We start from the raw sequence: 20,387 nt of genomic DNA on the forward strand, positions 1-20,387 counted from the left end.
CAAGACCAACAAGCATTGCACAACAAGTTGTACCAGCAAGCCAAGCTCTGTCTCTGTCACTCCGTGGAGTCCTACTTAAACTCTCCAAACATCTTGTGCCCTCCATGTGTCTTGCCTCAGCACATGCATCCAGTCAGGCCAAGTCCGATGAATTGGCAACAGATTGCAGAAGTTGCTTTGGTGCCTTTCTCTATGGAGTCCCGACAAGTGCAGTGCAGAATGCACTGTAGGGCAGGCCAATATATATGTGTCCTTAGCAAAGAATCTTCCCTCACGTGTCCTTTCACATGCTTGCCTTAGCAGAACATCCTCTCTCCTGTGTCTGCTTCAGCAAAACGCCCCTTCATGAGTCTGCCTGAGCCTTACACCTGTGTCCTCTTTAATGAAATGTTCCTTCACGAGTTGACCCAGCAAAACACCATCCAATTGACGTTTCAAAGAACCCTTAAGTTTCCACTTCAGGCTAGTCTTATTAACTTGCTCTGTGGGGCCCCATGTTTCTGAGACAGGAATTATAGCCACATCCACTCAGCCTTTGTGTAGGTTTCTGGAGATCCAAACCCAGGTTTCTCACACTTGTGTGTGGCAAGCACCATTTCTGCCAAGAGACCTTTCCAGGTCCTTCTGTAAGGGAAGATTTAGGAGATGATTTTGTAACTTTATTTGCTGTCACTTGGACAATATTGGATCATTTAATCAGACAAATAAATAGCCTAATATTAAAACAGTTCATAACCTGACATCAAAAACTCATATACGCTGATGTGGCTATCAGTCTCATCCAAAAAAAAAAAAAAAAAAAGAAAAGAAAAACAAAACAAAACAAAGAGAAAAAAACAAACAAACCAAAACCTCATAAGGATTAAGAAACCTTAACTGTCAAGCTCATGACATTTTCCAAAATTCTTACTGTTATGTAAAATCCTAACTTCTTTTTTTTTCTTTTCTTTTTTTCAGAGCTGGGGACTGAACCCAGGGCCTTGCGCTTGCTAGGCAATCGCTCTACCACTGAGCTAAATCCCCAACCCCAAAATCCTAACTTCTATAGCTGTCAGTAAGTAGCTGGTTGACTAGAATTGGCAACCTTACTCCATTTTTTTTGTTTTGTTTTAAAAAATAGTTGTCAAATAATGGAGCCTGAAACCCCGCACTTTGATTGACAACCGTTCTTCTAAGTAAAAAGAGCGTCCCATAAAGGCAGCCTCCAGCTCCGTTTACAAGCCTGCTGGTATAAGAGCACACCTCATACTTCGCCGCACAGCTTGAGCGCTGACGTGAGCTTTCATTACACAGAACGTTTAAAAGATGTCCTTGGGGGTCTCGGGGTAACTTGGTAGTTTAAGACTCGATTCCTGCTTTGTCAAGGACATTGTCAGCTGGAGCTGACCCTCCTTTCCTGGTGAGCCTGTGGTGACGCCACAGGACTGCTGCCCAGTTTAGAGCTGTACCGTGTGCTAAGACCTCACCTACCATGCCAGCACATTGAAGAGGGTGACTGGCAAAATAGTTTTATGGGAAGAAGGGTGTCTAATACAGACAATTAGTCTAGTTATTCAGTCTAGGCTGGCTTGGAAATCAGTGTAGCCTAAGATAGTTATAAGTTATAAGGTAGCCCCAGAGTTATAGCAATCCCATCTCAGCCTCCTAAAGGCTATGCTTGCAAGCATGCACTGGTACACAAGGCTATGAACACAGTGTGAGCCCTATGAATCCCAGAGATTAGTAGTCCAGACTTGGAAAGTATCATTGTAAGGCAAAGGCCTAAGATGGCTTGTGGGAGTGATGGGGCAGAAGTGGGAGTTACGTTATGACTTCAAAATAACTTATGGTTATGATCAGGTAAAAGATCAATAAAACATCCACCGAGTCTGAGTTTGATTTCCTAAGTCCCTCACTGAGCACATTTTCCCATGATTCTCTCGTGGTAAAGGGAAGAAAGAACCTCGCTACACAAGGAATTCAAGATACCAGGAAGGCAGAGGTTTCTGCTGTTGGAGATTTTATTTATGTGTGTGGGCATGCCCTGTGGGTGTGCCCATGGGGTCCAGAAGAGGGTACTGGAGCCTCTGGAGCTGTAGTTACAGGAGTTGTGAACCACTCAGTGCTGGGAACCATACCCGGGTCTTCTATAAGAACAGTGCTTGTTCTTCAATGCTGAGCTCTCTCTCTCCCCAGCACCGCAGGCAGAGGAATCAAAACCAGTTTACAGCGCAAGACTGTCCCTAGTGCTTAGAGCCATCTTTGTCACCAGCATCTAGGGACTTAAATAGTCTTATTTATCTTTCAGGTATTAAATTAAAACCACTCTCCACCTGCTTATGACTCCTTCAATTTCTCCCTCTTCAGAGAAAAGGTAGAGACACAGACATAAATTTAAATATATGCAAATGTGGATATTTAGATTCAGATTCTCACTGTACCGTCATTTGCCTTACCTTACTTCCCCACTCGATGATGAGCTTATTTTCTGCCTCCTTTATTCTCATGACTCTCCACAGTCTTTGAGCAGAGATGGCCTGTCTACAAACAGAGTTTTCAGGCAAATGCTTTTAGATGAGGGTATGCCTCTCCACTCAGCACTGACTTCACAGCATCTGTTTATCCTGTATGTCACGTTGCTAACCTACTTTATGTTTGGATATGGAATGCTCCCCACTCCTTGCAACGGACTTGTATATCAAATGCTTGGTTTTTAGACAGTGGTGCTATTTTGGCTTTGTGGTAGGAATGTCAGGAGATGAGGATTGGCTGAAGGAAATGGGTCACTAAGAGCCTGTGTACCTTTGAAAATGATGCTTGGTTCCTGGTCCATTTCCTTCTCTCTTCTTGCCTGCCTTGAGGTAAAGAGGATCCTGCACCACATCCTCCCACTGCCAACTGTGTGATCAAGAAGCCATAGAACAGACTCTCTGAAACTGTGAGCCAAAATAAATGTTTCCCCCTTAGACAGTTCAGTTAGGTGTTCACAGCGACAACAGCTGACAGAAAAAGGACAGAGAAGTGCAGTTGGTGTTGTGGCTCTACCCTTGGCCATGGGTTTGGATTTGGGGGATTTTGAAGAAAGAACGAGAGATAACAGAGTGCTATAAGCAAAGCCTAATGAGTGGTTCTGGTGGGCATTCCAAGAGTCCACAGTACAAACAGAAACGTGGACAGAGACCAAGCTCATGAGCTCTCAGGTGGGAACTGAATTCTATCAGAATTAGGGGCCAGGTATGTTACATTCTGAAAAAATAATTAATCTGTGTTTTGCTTGTGCTCTGAGACTCTGAGTGAGGCTGAATTTTAGAACAATGCACCATTTAATGTGGCAGAGAGATGGTTAAGACAGGACAGCAATCAGGATTTGGCATGGTTATTGCTGGCTGCTTTTAGCCAGGTTTACAGTAAGAACTGGGATTGGATTGCAAGTATAAAAACTTGAAAATGTACAGTACAGCCAGAAAAGGAGCGTGTGTTTAAAGTTGCAGGCGAGAGCCTGGTTTTTAGATTAATATCTCCAAGAGGAAGTCAAGTACTTTAAATTGGAACACTAGTGGGGAAATGCCTTAATGGCATCTCAGAAATTGGCTAGGCTCAACCCATTAAAAGGTCAGGTAGGGCAGCACAGTAGAGCTGGCCTTGCTGATGTGGGTGTAGGTGAGCTGGCTCTTAGGGCATGAGAGCTGGAGAACTGTCCCTGCCCCTGGTCAACGACATCATTGGGTAAGCTAGTCAGGCCAGTGCTGAAGAGCTCACCGTGGTGAGGGTACAGGAGACTTGGCAGGCTACTGCCCAGGCCCAGATATAGGGCTTTGAGTTGGCCAACCCCCACATCTACTCTATCTATGAACTGCTTAAGCACATGAAGGGACTGGTCCTGCAGGTACACTGCTGCAGGATCTCCATGACACAGGGCAACAACAGGACAGCTGAGAGGAGTTCTGGTGAGGATCCAGTATCAAGAGTGTAGCAGAAGCCAGAGGCCTCTAACTACAGTGACTCATTGCAATGAACATTTGCAAGTAAAGATGTGTGGGCAAAAGGGTACACTGTGGGATCCACTGTGACACACTACAGCTTCCACAACAAGATTTTGTTGTGGTGGTGGTGGTGGTTTGGTTTCATTTGTTTTCGTGGGGGAGGTTGCAAGAGCAGGAGGTTGATATGAGGGGTGGGGAGATGAGTGGGATTGGAGTACATGATGTAAAATCTATAAAGAATCGATAAAAAGTTTTTAAAAAGAAAAAAGAAAGAGAAAAAAGGTCCAGGTAAAGTGTTAAGTCTCCTGAAGGACTTAACTTTGAGGAACAAGAACCAGGGTTCCCTGCTTGCACGAGGTCACCTGGGTAAGAGCTTCCCCAGATTCAGCCTCTCTGGTCCAAGTGGGCACAGCTGCCATCTGATCTGGTGATATTGGTTTTGGCAGACATAAAGGATTTAAGAGTTATGGGATCGTGACTGCTTCCACCAAGACTCCAAAGAAAAGCCCGGCAGGGAGAACAATGTATATGGAAAGGTCAGGACCCTTGTGGGCAGCACCGAGAGAGGGTAAAGCCAGAATCTGTGATGGTGAAACCAAAGCTACAGTGAGGGATGCAGAGTATTGGAGATCCCAAACATGTGCAGGTCTATGGAATGGTGGTATCTTCCAGATTGAAACATTTCTCTCCTGGAGAGAGGAGTTAAGACACTGGAAGTTCCAAATTAAACATTCCACCCTGAAAGAAGTTTTAGAAAACGAACAACTTACAAGTCTCAGAATTATAAGACTCACAAAGCACCTTCCTTTCCAGTACACAAACTGTAAAGATGGCCGTTGAGCTGTCTGCAAAGATATAACATTTGTACCCACAAGTGCGCTCAGCCATTGGCTTTTCAGTGATGCAGCAGTGTTTGGGCCTTCCACGCTCTTGTACGTAACTGCAAGAAATTCACAGATTCACCAACATGGCCTTTGGAAGACTCATTTCTCTGGTCTGTCCTTGGCTTCCTATCTGTAATGAAAACTTTGTTCATATCTCTCCCAGAAAAGTCACAGAGCAAGAAACTCCAAGCAAAGCATAGAGCCAGCTCAAGAATGGACTACAATGAAAACCATAGAGCAGAGCTGCCTGATCCTTTTGGGGTTCCTATCATGATGCTATATACCCCGGATGCTGGAAATGGAGCTGTAGAATGTAATGTTTATGCCCTTGGTCTTTGGTCTTTCTCTGACTGGATGCTTTCATGTTTTCCTCCTATTCTCTTTGGGATGGAAATGTTGCTCTGTTCCACCATGTCTTAGAAATACGTAATTCCTTGAGTCTCAGAAGAGACCTTCACTTAGGACACTTGAACAGTGTTGGAATCGTCAAGACTGAGCACTCTTAGACACGGGCTACATTTATTTATTCCGCATCATGAGATAGGCATCACCCTGGGGGCAAACAGCAGAATGTGGTGGTTTGTGTAGGAAGGGTCCTCTAAAGGCTTAGGTTTCAGATGCTCTTCAGATAACGCCAGTGTTTTTGGAGATGGTGGAGACTTCGGGAGGCAGTAGAAGCAGAAGTAACTGTCACCATGGCATGTTGTTGGAGGTGAGCCTGCACCCCAGGCCCTTGCCCTCTCTTTCTTCTTGTACACCCCGAGGTGCAGCAGATCCTCAACGATATGCTCCTACCATATTCTACTCAAGTATACGGCAACACACAACTAAGGACTGAACCCATGAAACCATGAGTCACGATGACCCCTCCAGTTGTTTCGTCAGACAGTCTGTCACAGCATAAAGCAACCGATACAACCTATAGCACTTCAGAGTTGGGACTTCCACACACGTGACATCCCAAACTGCAGTGAGTGTCAGTTCTTATTTATGAGAGGATCAGAGACTGAGTCTTTTCTTGGATAAGTGACATAGGATGAAATTACGAGTTTCTTATCTGTCCACCTGTCTCTAATCATGACCTGCAGGACCGTCCTCTGCTGTTTGGTAAACATCTTCATTGCACCTTGGGGAGACTCATCATCTGAAGAGCAGAGTTGTCTCTTTTCCATTCTTTCCCTTGTCTGTTGTACAACAATTCCTTGCCTCCTCTTCTACAAAAAAGGTCCCACTTAATTTCAGGACAGTTTAATTGGGCTGCCGTCTGCTCAGACGCCTGGGCAGATAGTAGGAAGTGGGAAGATGATACTCTTGGGTGTTGGGGAGCTGTATAAGTGAAGCTCATGCCTTGTAAGCATGAGGGCTGGAGTTTAACTCCCCACACTTCTGTACAAAATTGTCAAGCATGTGCAAAAGTAGAACATGCTTTGCAGTCCCAGTGTTGGGGAAATGGAGACAGGAGGCTTGTTGGTCAGTCAGTCTATCCTAATCGGTGACTCTAGGTTCACTGAGAGACACTGTCTCAAAGGAGGTAGACTGTAGGGTGTGAGAAATATGTATTGTGTATTGTTGACATGGCCATGACCATGACAAGGTTCCAATGCCTCAGACCTACAGGAATAGACAAACTTTACTCCCAGGGGAGGCTCAGAGGGACCAAAAAAATCTTTCTCTGGTCTGAGTGCAAATGTTGACAGTGTATGAAGAAAATGCCCACTATCCACCCCCACCCCCATGTTCATGACCTGAAGACTGATCCTCTAGAGACTAGATAAACCCTCCTCCTCCTTCTCCTCCTCCTCCTCTAGCTGTACACAGTAACCCCGCCTCCTGGTTTATCTATGTAATAGCCCTATTCCCTCTTAGCTATGTTTCCAGGGTGCTGGGGCTTCTCCATCTCAGGGCCCAGACCACCTAATCCTAGATTCCCTGTGCACATGGCTGTCCTTTCTTTCTTCTCGACCACCTCTAATCGGGGGTTTTCAGTATGGGTTGGTGCGAGGATGAGGCAGTAGATCTTCAAGGATGACGCCTGAACAAGGGACTCTGGATCCACACGCACCCAAACACACAAACGCACATCAGATATTCTCAAGCAAGAAAATCAAGTTATAAGGAACATAAGTAAGTTTTAGACATGGAGAAAGGACAAGGGACAGAGAGGTTGTGGTGGGAACTGAGGAAAGTGGGTTGGGAAAGCCCCACAGGTCATGAATACACATCTACTCCTACAGACTTTGGGTGTTATGTCAGGAGATGTGACCTGTCCCATATTTCCTAGGGCTGATCTTACGGCCCACTCCTCTCTTCCAAAGGAGTGCCCAGTGCCTCCTACAACAGGTTGTCCTGATTGGGTGGCAGAGGAGGACTTGGGCAGAACCAATGACACCTACCCTGCATACCACCTCACGCCCCTGTGCGAAAACATGCTCCTAACTTCACTTCCCTGTGCCCAAAACGTGTTCTCCAACCTCAGCTGGTTGGACTAGATCGGGTGGGGACTGAGGGCTCATCGGATTAGGCATCACTCTTGAATGAAATACATTCCATAGTCAGGTAAACAGGTGTGGTAGAGGTGGGCCCAGCCAGCTGTGCTCTGGAGGGCTGTATGCCTAGGTCTGTTGTAAGAGCTCGATGCCAGCCCATCCAGGCCCTGACATTCCTACCCAGCTGAGGTCTCTAGATTCGCCCAGTACCTCCCCTCCCCTCCTAGAACTTTCTCTGCTCACATCTTCCCTAGTTTTTGCTTACAGTTTGCTGGTGACTTACGGTCTAGCCACCACTACTTTGGGAGGAAGAACGAAAGAAGGGCAGGAGGGACTTCCATCAGGCTGGGGGCACCCCTTGCCTCCCATGAGCTGGGCTTTTTCAGTAGTAGCTTACTACTCAGGACAAGACAAAGCCTTAAAGCGAGTGGCAGGGTTCTCTGGAATATCTGGGAAATTATCAGGAAAATTATCTCTGAGCTATTTTCTTTGTTATTGCTCTGTTGAATATAAAAATAGCCTATATTTATTGTAAAACAAAAAGTCTAGAAAATTCTAACAGCATTCTAAAATTATCCATGTTACCTTTCCACAAATACCATAATTGGTTCTCTCCAAATCTCTCTGGTATGCCTATAATAGTGTATTCTAAAAAGATCTGAATGGATATATTTACATGTATATAAATTTTTTAATGTTTTTGTTTCACTTGTTTGAGACAGAGTTTTGTCATGTAGCACAGATTGGCCTCCAACTAGCGCCCCTCCTGTCTAAGCCTCTCCACCTCATTTGCTGGGATTATAAACGTGCATTACTACACCTGGCTTATGCCCTGCCCTCTAACCTCTCACGAATATCCCCTATTTCCTCGATTAGTCTTGACTAATCTTAGTGGTGATAGCACAATCCAATCAATGGTAGCACTAGGCTTATGAGCCCGGATGAAGCAGAGCTTACTTTCAGAACAAAGGGGCTACAAGCATGGTACTTGTAATCTCATCACTTAAGAGGCTGGGGCAGGAGTCTGAGGCAGCCGTCGGCTACACAGGAGACTCAGTGTCAAAAACAAACAAACGAACAAACAAAAAAGAAAACAGATTAATATGAAAGGGGGCCACTTCATCATTCTCTCCCTCACTCCTTTCCCCCATCCTCACCTCCCACCCTTGTGTGTGCACATGCCTGTATGCATGTATGTGTGTGCCTGTTTATGCATGTATGCACACTCGCGTGCGTGTGTGTGACTGTGTGTCTGTATGTGTATTTGTGTGTATGTGTGTGTATATCTCTGTATGTGTGTGTGTATTTGTGTGTGTATATCTGTGTGTGTGTGTGTGTGTGTGTGTGTGTGTGTGTGTGTGTGCATGTGTGTATGTGTGTGGAGGCCAGAGGAGCCTGGGTATTATTTTTCAGGTGCCTGTGCCATTGCCCTTCCACCTTGTTTGGACAGGATCTCTCACTGACTTGGATCTGACTAACCTGACTGGCCACTGAGTCCTGCCTTTCCCTGCCTCCCCAGCACTGGTATTATAACAGACACCACCATGTTCACCTTTTCTTATGAGCTCCAGGGATCAAACTAAGGCCCTAGTGTTTACAAGGTACCAACTAAGCTTTTGTCAGCTTCCCTCCCATCCTTAAGTAAACAGATTTTTTGGGTTGGTGACTGCTTAGATAGTAAGAGTACTTACTGCCATGCCTGATGATCTAAGTTTGATTCCTCAGAACCTACCTGGCGCAAGGAGTGGAGACTGCAGGTTCCTGCGTCGCAACCTCTGCCCCTGCACACACAGAGCAAATGCCATTCCTCTACATCGTCCACCCTCAGAGGCCACTCAACCTTGGCTTTTTTTCTACAGAATCTTATCTCTCCATACTCTTTTCCTACAGGTAACACTTCCCTGGGTACAGCCTGGCTACTGGGATGACTGGTCTAGTTAACATGAGAATAGGTTAGAACAAGTTACACAGGACCACCACATAGAACCAGGAGTGACCATTATGACAGTTTTATTCAAGTCTCTGAGAGCTCTGGTGTTGGGATCAGGCTGAGATCAACATTACACCATAATACAGTGCGGGGCTTAGCCACTGAACCAAGCCCGCTTGGCATCCCATCAACGATATACAGTACCTTGAAACAAATGAAGAGAAAAGGCCAAAGAAAAGAACCTGATAATAAGCTTCCTTCAGGACTCTTCTATCTTTAAATACTTCTGACAACACACAATAATTTAAATTCCAAAGCAAACAGGGGCTCAAGGAGGGACTCACAAAGAAGACACTGGCGCAGAAAAGGAAGCTTGTAGTTAAATACTGAACGACAAAACAAACAACTTTCACCTTACCTTGTAGACTCGAGGGCCCTTACAGGAGAAAGCCCCAAAGACAGCTTTTCAGAAAAGTAGGGCCTATTCAATGCCTCTCCTTGAGACCTTGAACAGAGCCTCAGACCGCTCTCTGTGGCGGCCTTGCTGTGGACAAACGTGAGGAACAGGGGCCGGGGGAAGCAGAACATTAGTGAGTTCAACACTTCCCTGCTTTGCTAGCTGGGTACCAAGGCTCAAGGCGACAAAAGGACAACATCCTCAACTCCCTAGAAGACAGGAGCTGAAACAAGCTCCCAAGCTCCAAGAACTGGGAAGGAAGCAAGGTGGAGGAGCACTATGAGGAAGCTCCAAGTGGGACAGCAGAGACCCAGGAACTTCTTGGTGCTGGGAGGGAGGGGATCTACAGGGCAGACAGTCATCCCAGGGAGATCAAAATCCCTGCAGAACTGAGAAAGGTGAAGGAGAAAGCTACCACAGCAATAATGAGGCTTGCTGGGCTCGGGGAGATCACAGTTCAGTCAGAGAACACAACTCCTTGGGAAGGGTGATTTCAGAACCTACGTGGACCCAGGATGGGTTAATTTCACCTCAAATGCTCTTCAACCATGGTCTAGAAATGCGTTCACAGGCTAGAGCAGAGAGATCAGCAACTTGCTTTCCAGATCTGTGACTGTAGGTACGCAGTACAAACACCCCAAGTCTGTCCACACATTCTTGGATGCAGGTGATACCCACCAACTCTGGGGAGTGCTGTAAGGAGTCACAAAATACACACACATACAGTTCCGGACAGAAGCTCCTTAGGTGGAAGACTTAGTAGTCGTTTCTTAAAGTTTGTTGTTCAGTTCCCCCCCTGGGCCAGGATAAGCCCTCATCTCATTCTTAGAGTAATAAGGAAAGCTGTGTTATACACCTGTAATCTTAGCCTCTGGCAAGTGGAGGCAGGAGGACCCATGGTACAAGGTCATCCTTAGCTATATAGCAAGTTTGAGGCCTGTCTGGGTTACATGAGACCCCGTCCATAGTATTGATGATCATAAAAGAAATAATAAGCCACAGCAGACGTGGCCTTGGAGCTGGAGGTAGAAAAAGACGGCATGAGCAACAAGATCGTTAAGGTGGGAAATAATGGCAGTGAGCCTAACCTTAGTGCACGGTGTGAAGGTTTGCTCTGTGTGTGTGGCGGGGGGGCGGTCACAAGGCTTAACATACAGGAAGCAGGAGAGCTTCCATTCTTCCATTGACTCATTCCTCAGACCCAGGACAGATGAATGAGGTCTATTTACTTCTAGAATTCCCAGAGAAGTTTAAGTTGAGAACCTCTAGGCTTCTCTCTGCAGGACTCCTTTCCTTCTCCAGGAATGCTTCTGAGAGCCTAAAAGGCAGCCGGAGGACATGGAGGACACGAAGAAAGGAAGGACAAGTTACCCTGCCTACAGGGCCAATGATAGGAACAGTGTGTTTCCCCCTTGTGTTTGAATGCAAGGTCTCCCAGGGATGACAAGCAGCACTGAGAACTTGTGGTACGAGGTGGTAGTGAGAATAAAACACAAAGCCACAACTCCATCTGGAGCCCCAGCAGACAGGCAGGTAGGGCCTGTCTCATACCAGGGTGAGGAGAGTGAGGCACTTGCATTGGATACAAATTTCAAAGGGAGGTTAAAAAAAAAAAAAAAGCAACCAAAGGCTAAACCATTCTTCAATGTAACGTTCTAAAATGCCAGATAAAAACATCCATGACATGTTGGTGCTCAGCCTTAAGGTTGTCTGTGCAGGTATGGAGGTGTGAAGAATCTGAAACGTGATCTTGAGTGAGTGCAAAGGACGCCATTTCACTTCCAAGGGGTCTCCACAGGTCAGGGTTTCCCTTACAGCCATTCTGACCAGAGGACTTGCTCCCCTCCTTCCCAGCAAGAAAGGCTGGCCTTTGAAATCTAGATGTGTTCTCATTCCCTATCCTGAGACACCATCTTGCTGCCACAATCACATCTGACAATCCAAGGGCTGGGCAGAGCAGTTAGAGGGTCAGTCAGGGCACGGCAAGGCAGGCCTGTTTCCAAAGGAGCTAACAGCTCAGGTTAGCGCCCACCATCCCCAGGATCTTCTCTTTTCCAACATGAGACTTAGAGAGGATGCAGGGACAAAGGCAGTAAGAAATCGAGGACCAGTCAGTGCCAGGGCAGAGCCGAGTACTCTGAAAAGTCAGTCCAGTGCCTCCCCGCAGCTTAGGGAGGCCCAGGTGCCTCCAGAAATGGACAAAGGCGGTGAATGGAAATACCTAGAAGTTCATGAAAAAAAATCTGGCTTGCAAACCTAACCATGAACCCAGCTCTGGGTGAGACTAGTTAGATGTGTATTAATTACCCATCCCAGCTCCTGATTCCTGCCCTCCAACTAGGCACCAGAGATGGTGAGCCTCCAGGCAGCTATGCCAGAGTCTGAGGTGAAGGGCCTTTTTCCTTCCATGTGTGGATTTTATTACAATTTTTGAACTAGGAAAATATTGTTTTGCCATCTGGAAATGAGTCTCCAACAACTAAATCATGACAGGAAGTCATTCTCAGGCCAAGCCAAGGACAATGAATGACAGGTGATATATGACTGAGCCATATAGAGTGGCCAACTGTAGCCTTTGACCTCCAGTCACACAGACATTCTCACTTTCTCCACCAAGGGAAGCAATGTTGCTGTGCTGGAGCCGGGGTTCTGGCATCACACGTTTAAGAAATAGGACTTTGCTGTGTTGCTCCAGACTGACATCACACCTGGGGCTGAATCAATTGCCCTGCCTCAGTCTCCTGAGGGGTTGGGCTTCCAGGAATGGATCCCTGAACCTAGCTAAGATGTAGGTTTTGAAGTTAGAAGGGCTTTAAGCAGAGGAGTATCATCTCCAGCTCACAGCCAGGCTTCTGAGGACCAGATTATTGGCAAACTTTGACTTGAAAATGGACAGCTTAAGTTGCCAGGTTCTAGCCACCCACAACTCCTTGGGAGCCACTCTTACCTCTACCCTAATTCCAGTCTATTAAGTCCTTAGAGGAAGTTCAGTACTTCGCCAACAGTAGGACCTGCCTCTTTCCCAGGCTTCTAGAGATGTGTGCTTCTGACCTATCGGAATGCACAACTCCTCACACACCCATCCAAAGGCACACGATCAAATAAACATGATAAAAGTCGGGGCTTCCATGGCGGAGCACCACTGGACACTTGCAGCCGCCCACCCAGCCTTCAGGGCCCACTGCTCTTTACTCTGTTAGGAGCTTGATCTTGGTGGGCCCTTGCTCATCAAATGGGAGATCCAGCTATGGGGGTGGGTGGGGTAGCAGAGGAAAGAAGATGAGCAGAAGACATGAGTTAAGAATGGCCCTTCTCATGGGGCAAAAGCGTGGAGCAAGGGTCGGGTCTAAACACCCCACAATGTCTGTGTTCCTGAGCAACAGCCTGAGGTGAAGGGAGGCGCATCATCATCCGACACATGATGTCCCATTGCTAGGGACCCTTTTCCCAAAGATTATTCCAGAACTGGCCTGATTTCGAATTCTTACCAAATACACTCTAGGGATGATCCTCAAAAAGCAAAGACAGCAAACTGCCATCCAGATGCTGCCACCCAGCTCCCGGCCCTCAGCAAGACACAAATGGTGAGCACACCCAGCTGGACAGATTAAGTAGGGAGAAGATTAGAAAATGATTACGTAGTCACCTGGGCTACATGATGTGGTGGAAGAGCATGTGCCTGGCCTGGGTGCCCATTCATCGTGTCAAACCAACTCCAAACCACTCACCTTCTAGAAGCCAAAGGACAAAACTAAGGCAAGATGCCCAGAGGCAAAGATGGTGAGAACAACGCTGCCAGCTCCAACATATTCATCCTGCAGGGGAAGAGACTGGCCCTCAAGCTGGCAGGGCGCTACAGTGTCTCAATGCCCTTGCAAGGGAAGTATATGATAAAGGCTTTTAGAAGGAAACCTGAGAGAGTTCAAGACACAGGACCAGAGTCATGCAAGAAAAGCAGAACAGAGGAGGCGGGCCAACTTGTACGGTGTCAGAGCCTGGTGGCCAGACCCAACCATCCAAACAGTGTCTGTCTGTCTTCCTGTTGAGACAAGTGTATCATATATGAAGAAAATAATGTCACTTTAAAAGGTCAGAAGGAAAAACATCCCCATTCTGAGTTGTCCAAATGTAGGCTATCCTAATGATGATGTCTACGAGGTCACAGAAATGTCAGAGAATACCAGGAGCGTCCACAACAGCTTCCTAGAACTTGCTTCACTTGCCAGCGCTTATCCTTGTAGATCCAGGCTATCACCAGGAACTGAGGAGACTCACAGGAAAGAACAGTATCCAATCCTGTTAGCATCTTGAAGGTAGGGACATGCGTTCCAAGAAGACAGTCAAGTCTTTGAGGAAAGGGAAGTGAAAGGGAGAACCACTGCCACGTAAGTGGGTTTATTCACACCCACCAAGCCTGGTCCTAACCATGACCACAGACAAGGGAACCTATGTCACACAAATGGTAACGGCTTAGCATTCATCCCATCTCCAGGCTTGCACGGCAGTGTGGCAGGCAGCGGGCCAGCACTGCATAGGTTTGGAAGAGCTAAAGGAGACACACATCCCCCATGGTAACTCATGCTCCCAGCAGCAGATTATATAGTCCTGTGTTCACTTCTCCCGGGTACAATCATCTCCTCAGCAAAGCCTTCCCCTGTCTGAATGATGGGTGGAGAGGAACTAGATTCCACCTGTCACTCAATGGCATATAGTTGCCACTCAGTGTATACTGCATCTTTAACAATGTCTCTCCTGGAGATGGCTACAGGAAAAAGCTCTGCTTGGGGCTGGTGTACAGATGATTGTGGCTTGGAACAGGGGAGCATCATCGCTGGGTTGGCTGGGACTGAGGGGGCTCACGAGCTCCCCTCGCCTATCTGAGTATGGGGCAAAGCTAATCTCTTCATTCTCATTTCACAGAACCAAGAGGGAAGATCAGATATTATAGCAAAACTCTGGCTGACAGACACCATCAGTACTGATCCCCTGTCTGTAACTGGGGGTGCAGGGTTGAGACAAAGGGCGAAAGAGCTCATAAAGAACTTGTGGGAGCCAACATCATCGCATATGTGCTTCCCAGAGAAACAGCAACGATGAAATCTGTCACCTGCGCTATGTGTGCCGCTCTAACCCTCTGGGCATCCAGACGGCAGCAGAGAGAACTGCAGACAGACTCCAACACTACTGGGGGCTGTAACCTCAACCAAGCTGTCACTGCCACATAAGGGCCATGGTGCACATACAACACAAGGGGCTCGGGGGGAGTGGACAGTGACGAAAATAAGTGAAAACACTTTGAAGCTCAATATTCACATTTAAGAAACAAATACTAAACACATCAGCACTAGCCTTTCTTGTCTCTACTACCCAGCTCATGGTATAGGGCCCAGCACAAAAGCTCTCTGTGTAGAGACAGAGATGGCGTCAGCAGCCCACTGGGTGCCTTGGGAACTGTACCACACTGCTGCCTCCCTGCATCCAAACATTATTACCAAGTTTCCATTGACTTCAAGGACATCACAAAATGGACAGTCGGATGAAGGAATCCTCATAGTTCCATACCTCATGGTCCAGGACACTACCTCATATGATGTTGACATACTTCAGGTGTATCTGCGAATCGCACATGACCTAAAGCACACTGACTCCAGGAACTGGAGGAAAGAAGGGAAGCCCAACATGACAAACAAATGCAGGCATTGTTCCTGGCTTCAGGAACCCGGGGTCAGTGAGTGTGCCTCCCAAACGCCATTCCTGAGATGAATATGCTGACATTCAAACCTGGTGCAACCGTGATCTGAAGCAGGGGTGGATGGAGCCCTGCGGTGGGTGCTGATGTCTGCCTTTGTTTCCAAAACCCAAACCTAAACCAAACCAAAGCAAACCAAGGCATGGTTCTTCTATCAGCCTCCCCACCCAGCCTGACTGGATTGTTCCCGACTGCCTCCTCTCCTCCATCTCTGAATCCTCAGTCCTCACTGAGATTCGTGCAGGTGGTAGTACCAGGTCTGTCAACCCTTTGGCCTTCATAAGGCCAACCTAAACCCATCAGCTGGCACAAAAGGACTTGGAACACAAGACACTCGTCAAATACCAAAGGTGACACTGAGTCGTGGGAAGAAAGGACGATAAGTCAGATCAATCACAGAACATCAGTAGCGCTGTGTGAACAGGTAGGACTCAGGGCTGACAAAGGGAACCCGGGACAACTCTAGTTGGCTGAGAAGAGGCAGTTGTGTCACCCTAAAGGCGAGGAAGACCAGAGGGTGGGGACATATGCACACAGCTAGAGCTGACACAGCCCCTCTAGTGAACATGGAGGAAAGATACTGCAGGCCAGGAGACTCTCCGGTGGCCCTGCTGCTATCCCTTCCGTCTTCAAAGTGCATTTTCAGTGCAAGGAGGAGGTCTGGATCCCAGGGGGCCTAACTGAGACCGGGCTGTGCCAGCCAGCTCCCTCTGCCTCCTCCGACTTCTCCCTTGCCCACCCTGACCCTTTTTCACTAAGACCAGAACTCCTGTTGGATCTCATATGGAGAAGGCCCATGTGCATTCAGTTCAGCTCTGCACAGGGGCACAGTGCTATCCTGGCTCTGCCCCTCAGCGTCCAGGTCCAGAAGTGTCCGCTCAGCAGGGGGCAGTGGCCCTGCCTGTAAGGGGAGCAGGGCTGGGAGTCCAGGCCGCTCTTCCACAGTGCTGCTGCTGCTGGCAAAGCAGGAGTCCAGGTTGCTGGGTGTCTCTGTGCTGGAGCTATTAGCTGGGGAGGCGCTGCGGGCATGGCTGGGGGACACAAACCACCAAGGGTCCAGCCGCTGCCGGTTGGCAGAAGGACGTGGCCGAGGCAGAAACTCCAGCGTCTTGGGTCTCTCTAAGGTAGAGTCTCGCTGTGTGTTCCAGCGCCTCGGAGTTGGGGGAAAGACCACGTTGGGGTCAGGGAGACGGGGAAATTCGCCTGGGTCTCGGCTGGGACTGGGGGTTTTCAACATGCCTGGTCAGAGAGACAAAAGGAAAGACATCAGATGACAGTGCCATTATCTCCAGCTGAGGTACGGACCTTCCCCACACTTCCACACGCTTAGGCGCTGGGACAGGAATGAAACAAATGTTCACAGAACACACCATGTCAGGTCGAGTGCTGGGAGCTGCTGAAGGTTCAGAGGTGAAACAAAGTGGCCTTGGGTCAAGTAATGGTTAACATATTGGGGGGTCACATGCATAATAAACTAATTTAAGGCAGATGTTGGGAAAGGACCCACAAGGTGGTCCCTTATGTTTGTAAATAAAGTTTTACTGAGACGCATTTTTGATACACTCTGTAGTTGCTTTGTATCTTCAGCAGTACAGCTGACTAGTTACAAAAAGAAAAAATGAGAAAAAGAAGAAAGAAAAAGGAAAAGAAAAGAAAGAAAGAAAAAGAAAAAAGAAAAAGAAAAGGTTACTTAACTCACAAAACCCAAAACATTTACCATTCTGTCCTTTCCCAAAACAGTTTGCTGACCGATTTAAGGGAATGACTATGTTCAATGTCATCTACCTCACAGCCACATGGCAGGAAATGAGCTAGGCAGCAAAACGTAAAGATGATTCACGTGCCTCTACTCCATTAAAGGTCACACACCATGTAACAGAGAAACCTACAGGAGGCTCACACAAAGGCGTGACACACACACACACACACACACACACACACACACACACACACACACATGCACACACGCACGCACACGACAATATCATTCAAAGGGTGAGAGAACCTTTGCTCTCTCGATGGACTAAGTAGGGGGTGTTTCTTAGCCAGACTTGGGTCTTTTGGGGAGCAAGAATGGGGGCAGGGAAGTCCTAAGGTGAAAGTGCCCATTCACAAGAGTTTCTAAGGTCAACTGCTAAAGACAAGTTCATACATGTGGACAGCCACCTACCAGACATGTCTCCAGCTGTGAAGGGGCAGGAGTGACTCAGGAACTAGTGACAGGGATTGTGATGGATGGGTGGCAGCTGACCTTAGGTGTGTGTCTGAACTAATGCTATAATGGCAGGAGCCCAAGTATGTGGCAGAAAACACCCTTCCTAGGTGTGTGAAGACTCCTCCATTGTGGCTACAGCATCTATAGGGAACAAGAACCTCCGCCCTGCCCCAGAGCAGGGTTTCAGCACACCATTGAAGCCCTTGTCTGCCTCCTCTGTCTCTTCCTAAGCAGCCTGTCTCCTTTCAAGTCAGGAGAAGATGCCCATGGCACAGGGCAGAGAGAAGTCAGCCAGCTCTGAGCACCCTGACAATTCCATAGCACATTCCTTGCATGGTTGAGCAAGAGAAGAAGCAATGGGGCTTACTCGAATCCGGAAGTAAAAGGAGAGAAAATGAGCCACCTACAAACATCTTTACTCTGGGGCCACATAAGGAGCGAGGACAGAGGGGAAGTGACCAGAACTCACCTGCTCCAGGACCAGGGCTCACTCCATTGCTGGAGGGGCTTCTGCTGCCCAGGGCTGGGGGCACTGATGCTGGTTTAAGTGCCCCATCAGAAGGAGTCCGCCTGTGACCACTAGGCTGTGTGGGGGCTGTGAGGGTGACGTGGGTGGGAGTCAGGGACTGGTTGGGGTCTCTCTTGAAGCGCTCCACTCGGACATTAACCAGGGGGTTCTGGGTGCACTGGGTTAGGGGTGGAGCTTCAACTGGGCTGACTGGCATTTCATACACCACGATCTCATCACTGTCAGAGCGCAGTAGGGAGCGAGTAGAGTTGCATTCAGAGATGGAGGAGAGAGACAGCAGTGTCAAGGAGGCAGAGGGGTCTCCTAGCAACGTCATCGGCTCTTCCTTCTTAAAGAGCTTTCGGGAGGGCGGGCTGGTACTCCGACGAGGGCGACTGGCCCTTTGGAAAAGACCCTCTCGCCTCTTCTTCTCCTCCCGGGCTGGTGGCTCAGGTTCCTCTGGGGGAAGCAACTGGCACTTGCCAGCTTCCAGCAAGTCAAACCCCAGGCCTGTGGCTGCCAGAACAGCTCCACATCCGAGCAGAGCGACCTCGCAGCGCCGGTGGTGGGTCCCGCTGCGCTTGAGGCTGTTAGTTGGCGTCAGCTGAGGGGTACTGGTAGCTGAGTTGACTGGGGTGGGTTCCTCATGAATTCCATCACTGGAGGGGCCATCCCCATCCTCCCCACGAGGAAATGGGATACAGAGGTAGGACTGGTTGGGTGAATGCTGTAGATGATTCTCTCCGCTTCCTGGGCCTTCACTATCCTCATCCTCTGTGGAAAACAAGAGAAATGGCAGAGAAAAGGAGTGAAGGGGCTGGTCCTTCCCCAGCTCAGTGTCAGAGAAGCAGGACTTAAAGTGGACACTGAGCCAATGCGGACTGTTCTGTTACACGCAACTGAGACCAACATGGGAAATCCACCCGCATTCCAGAGCCCAGTTCTCTACTTGCAAAAAAAGAGTATCAGCTAATTCACAGCCTCCTTTAGGGACTCTGCCGAGTGTGTGTATAATGCTGTGCCGACCTCATGGCCGCTAGGCAAGTATGCTGCCACTGGGCAATACCTTTCGCCCACTCGGGATACTTACAAGAACATGCAGAATGAGTTCCTAGAACTAGAACTAGAACAAAAACATTTCTAATATTTTTGTAGTTTTATTTATTTTTTTCTTATAAAACTAGAAAGGCTTTGGATTTCTAGCATGATTCTTAGCAAAACGTCTGAAGGTTGGTCTTCACAAGAAATCAGAAAACTCCACATGTTTGGAGGCCAATCTGTTCTATTGATAGGCCTATTATGACTTGGAAATCTACAAAGAAAATCTTCTCGAGTGCTCGGCCACCATTCAGTAGCCATAGTAACATTTGAAGGACTAGGAAAGGGGAAATATGTCCGGTTCAAGTCCTCATCCTTGTACACTGCCCCAGGAGATTATTGCTGGAATCTCGAGGCCGAGGCAAAAGACAGATTCCACGGCCACAATACACAGTGACTGGGGTTTAGGGAAACCTGATAAAATGGAGAGGACAAAGGAGAGGACCACAGTTGAGAAGAAAAATGAGACACACCCTATGGATAATAGTATTAGGAGTCCTTAAACAATTCTGGAAGTCTGGCCAAGAATTAACTGTCTAAGGAAAGCGGGAGAAGACCAAGATAAATGCTATACTTACCTATCTCCATAAGGCTGGTGAACCCGGGCAGGGCAGGGCTACTCCTCGGGCCCTTCCCCAGGTTGGGGGCACTGGATGACCACTGCTTGTATCCGTCTACCAGGGACTTGAGGCTGAAGGAAGGGGGAGGAGACTCGTCAGCACTGGCCATTTCCCGTACAGCCTCCGTAGGCATTCAGAAAGTGTTCATCGACTTAATCACACTGAAATCCTTGGGGGTCAGACAACTCTTCCTGAGCCCTTCTAGTTCACAGACAAGTGCACATGCTCTAGGAGATGAAAAGCGGTGGTTTAACCCAGCCCTCACATGCTATGGAATCATGGAAAGAGCGAGTGAGCGGGCGGGCGGGCAAGCAGACAGAAAGTAAGGACTGAGCCTGTGGAAGGTCTGGTCTGAGCCATTCTTAAGGGAAAGGCAATCGCCCCATAGGAACCAAACACAACACACTCGGAACATCACAAGTATTTCAATGCAGACACCTGCAGTGCAAGGCAAGCATGGGGCAGATGAACCAGCAGA

General features: G+C 48.0%; 1 protein-coding gene across 2 annotated transcripts in view; it reads right to left on the bottom strand.

The window, feature by feature from the left end:
• Positions 1–9,325: 9,325 nt before the first annotated feature.
• Positions 9,326–20,387, bottom strand: part of Map3k9 (mitogen-activated protein kinase kinase kinase 9) — a 68,312-nt gene continuing 57,250 nt past the window's right edge. Inside the window, exons 10-12 of one of the 2 annotated variants that reach the window (XM_087554300.1) lie at positions 19,868–19,980; positions 18,153–18,965; positions 9,326–16,707 (exon numbers count right to left, since the gene is read on the bottom strand). In XM_087554300.1, coding sequence (XP_087410426.1) covers positions 16,223–16,707; positions 18,153–18,965; positions 19,868–19,980 — 1,411 coding nt within the window. In that variant the 3' untranslated portion in view covers positions 9,326–16,222. 2 annotated transcript variants of the gene reach the window in all.

Source organism: Rattus norvegicus, chromosome 6, assembly GCF_021556685.1.
Source record: "Rattus norvegicus strain SHRSP/BbbUtx chromosome 6, alternate assembly SHRSP_T2T, whole genome shotgun sequence".
Lineage (NCBI taxonomy): Eukaryota > Metazoa > Chordata > Mammalia > Rodentia > Muridae > Rattus > Rattus norvegicus.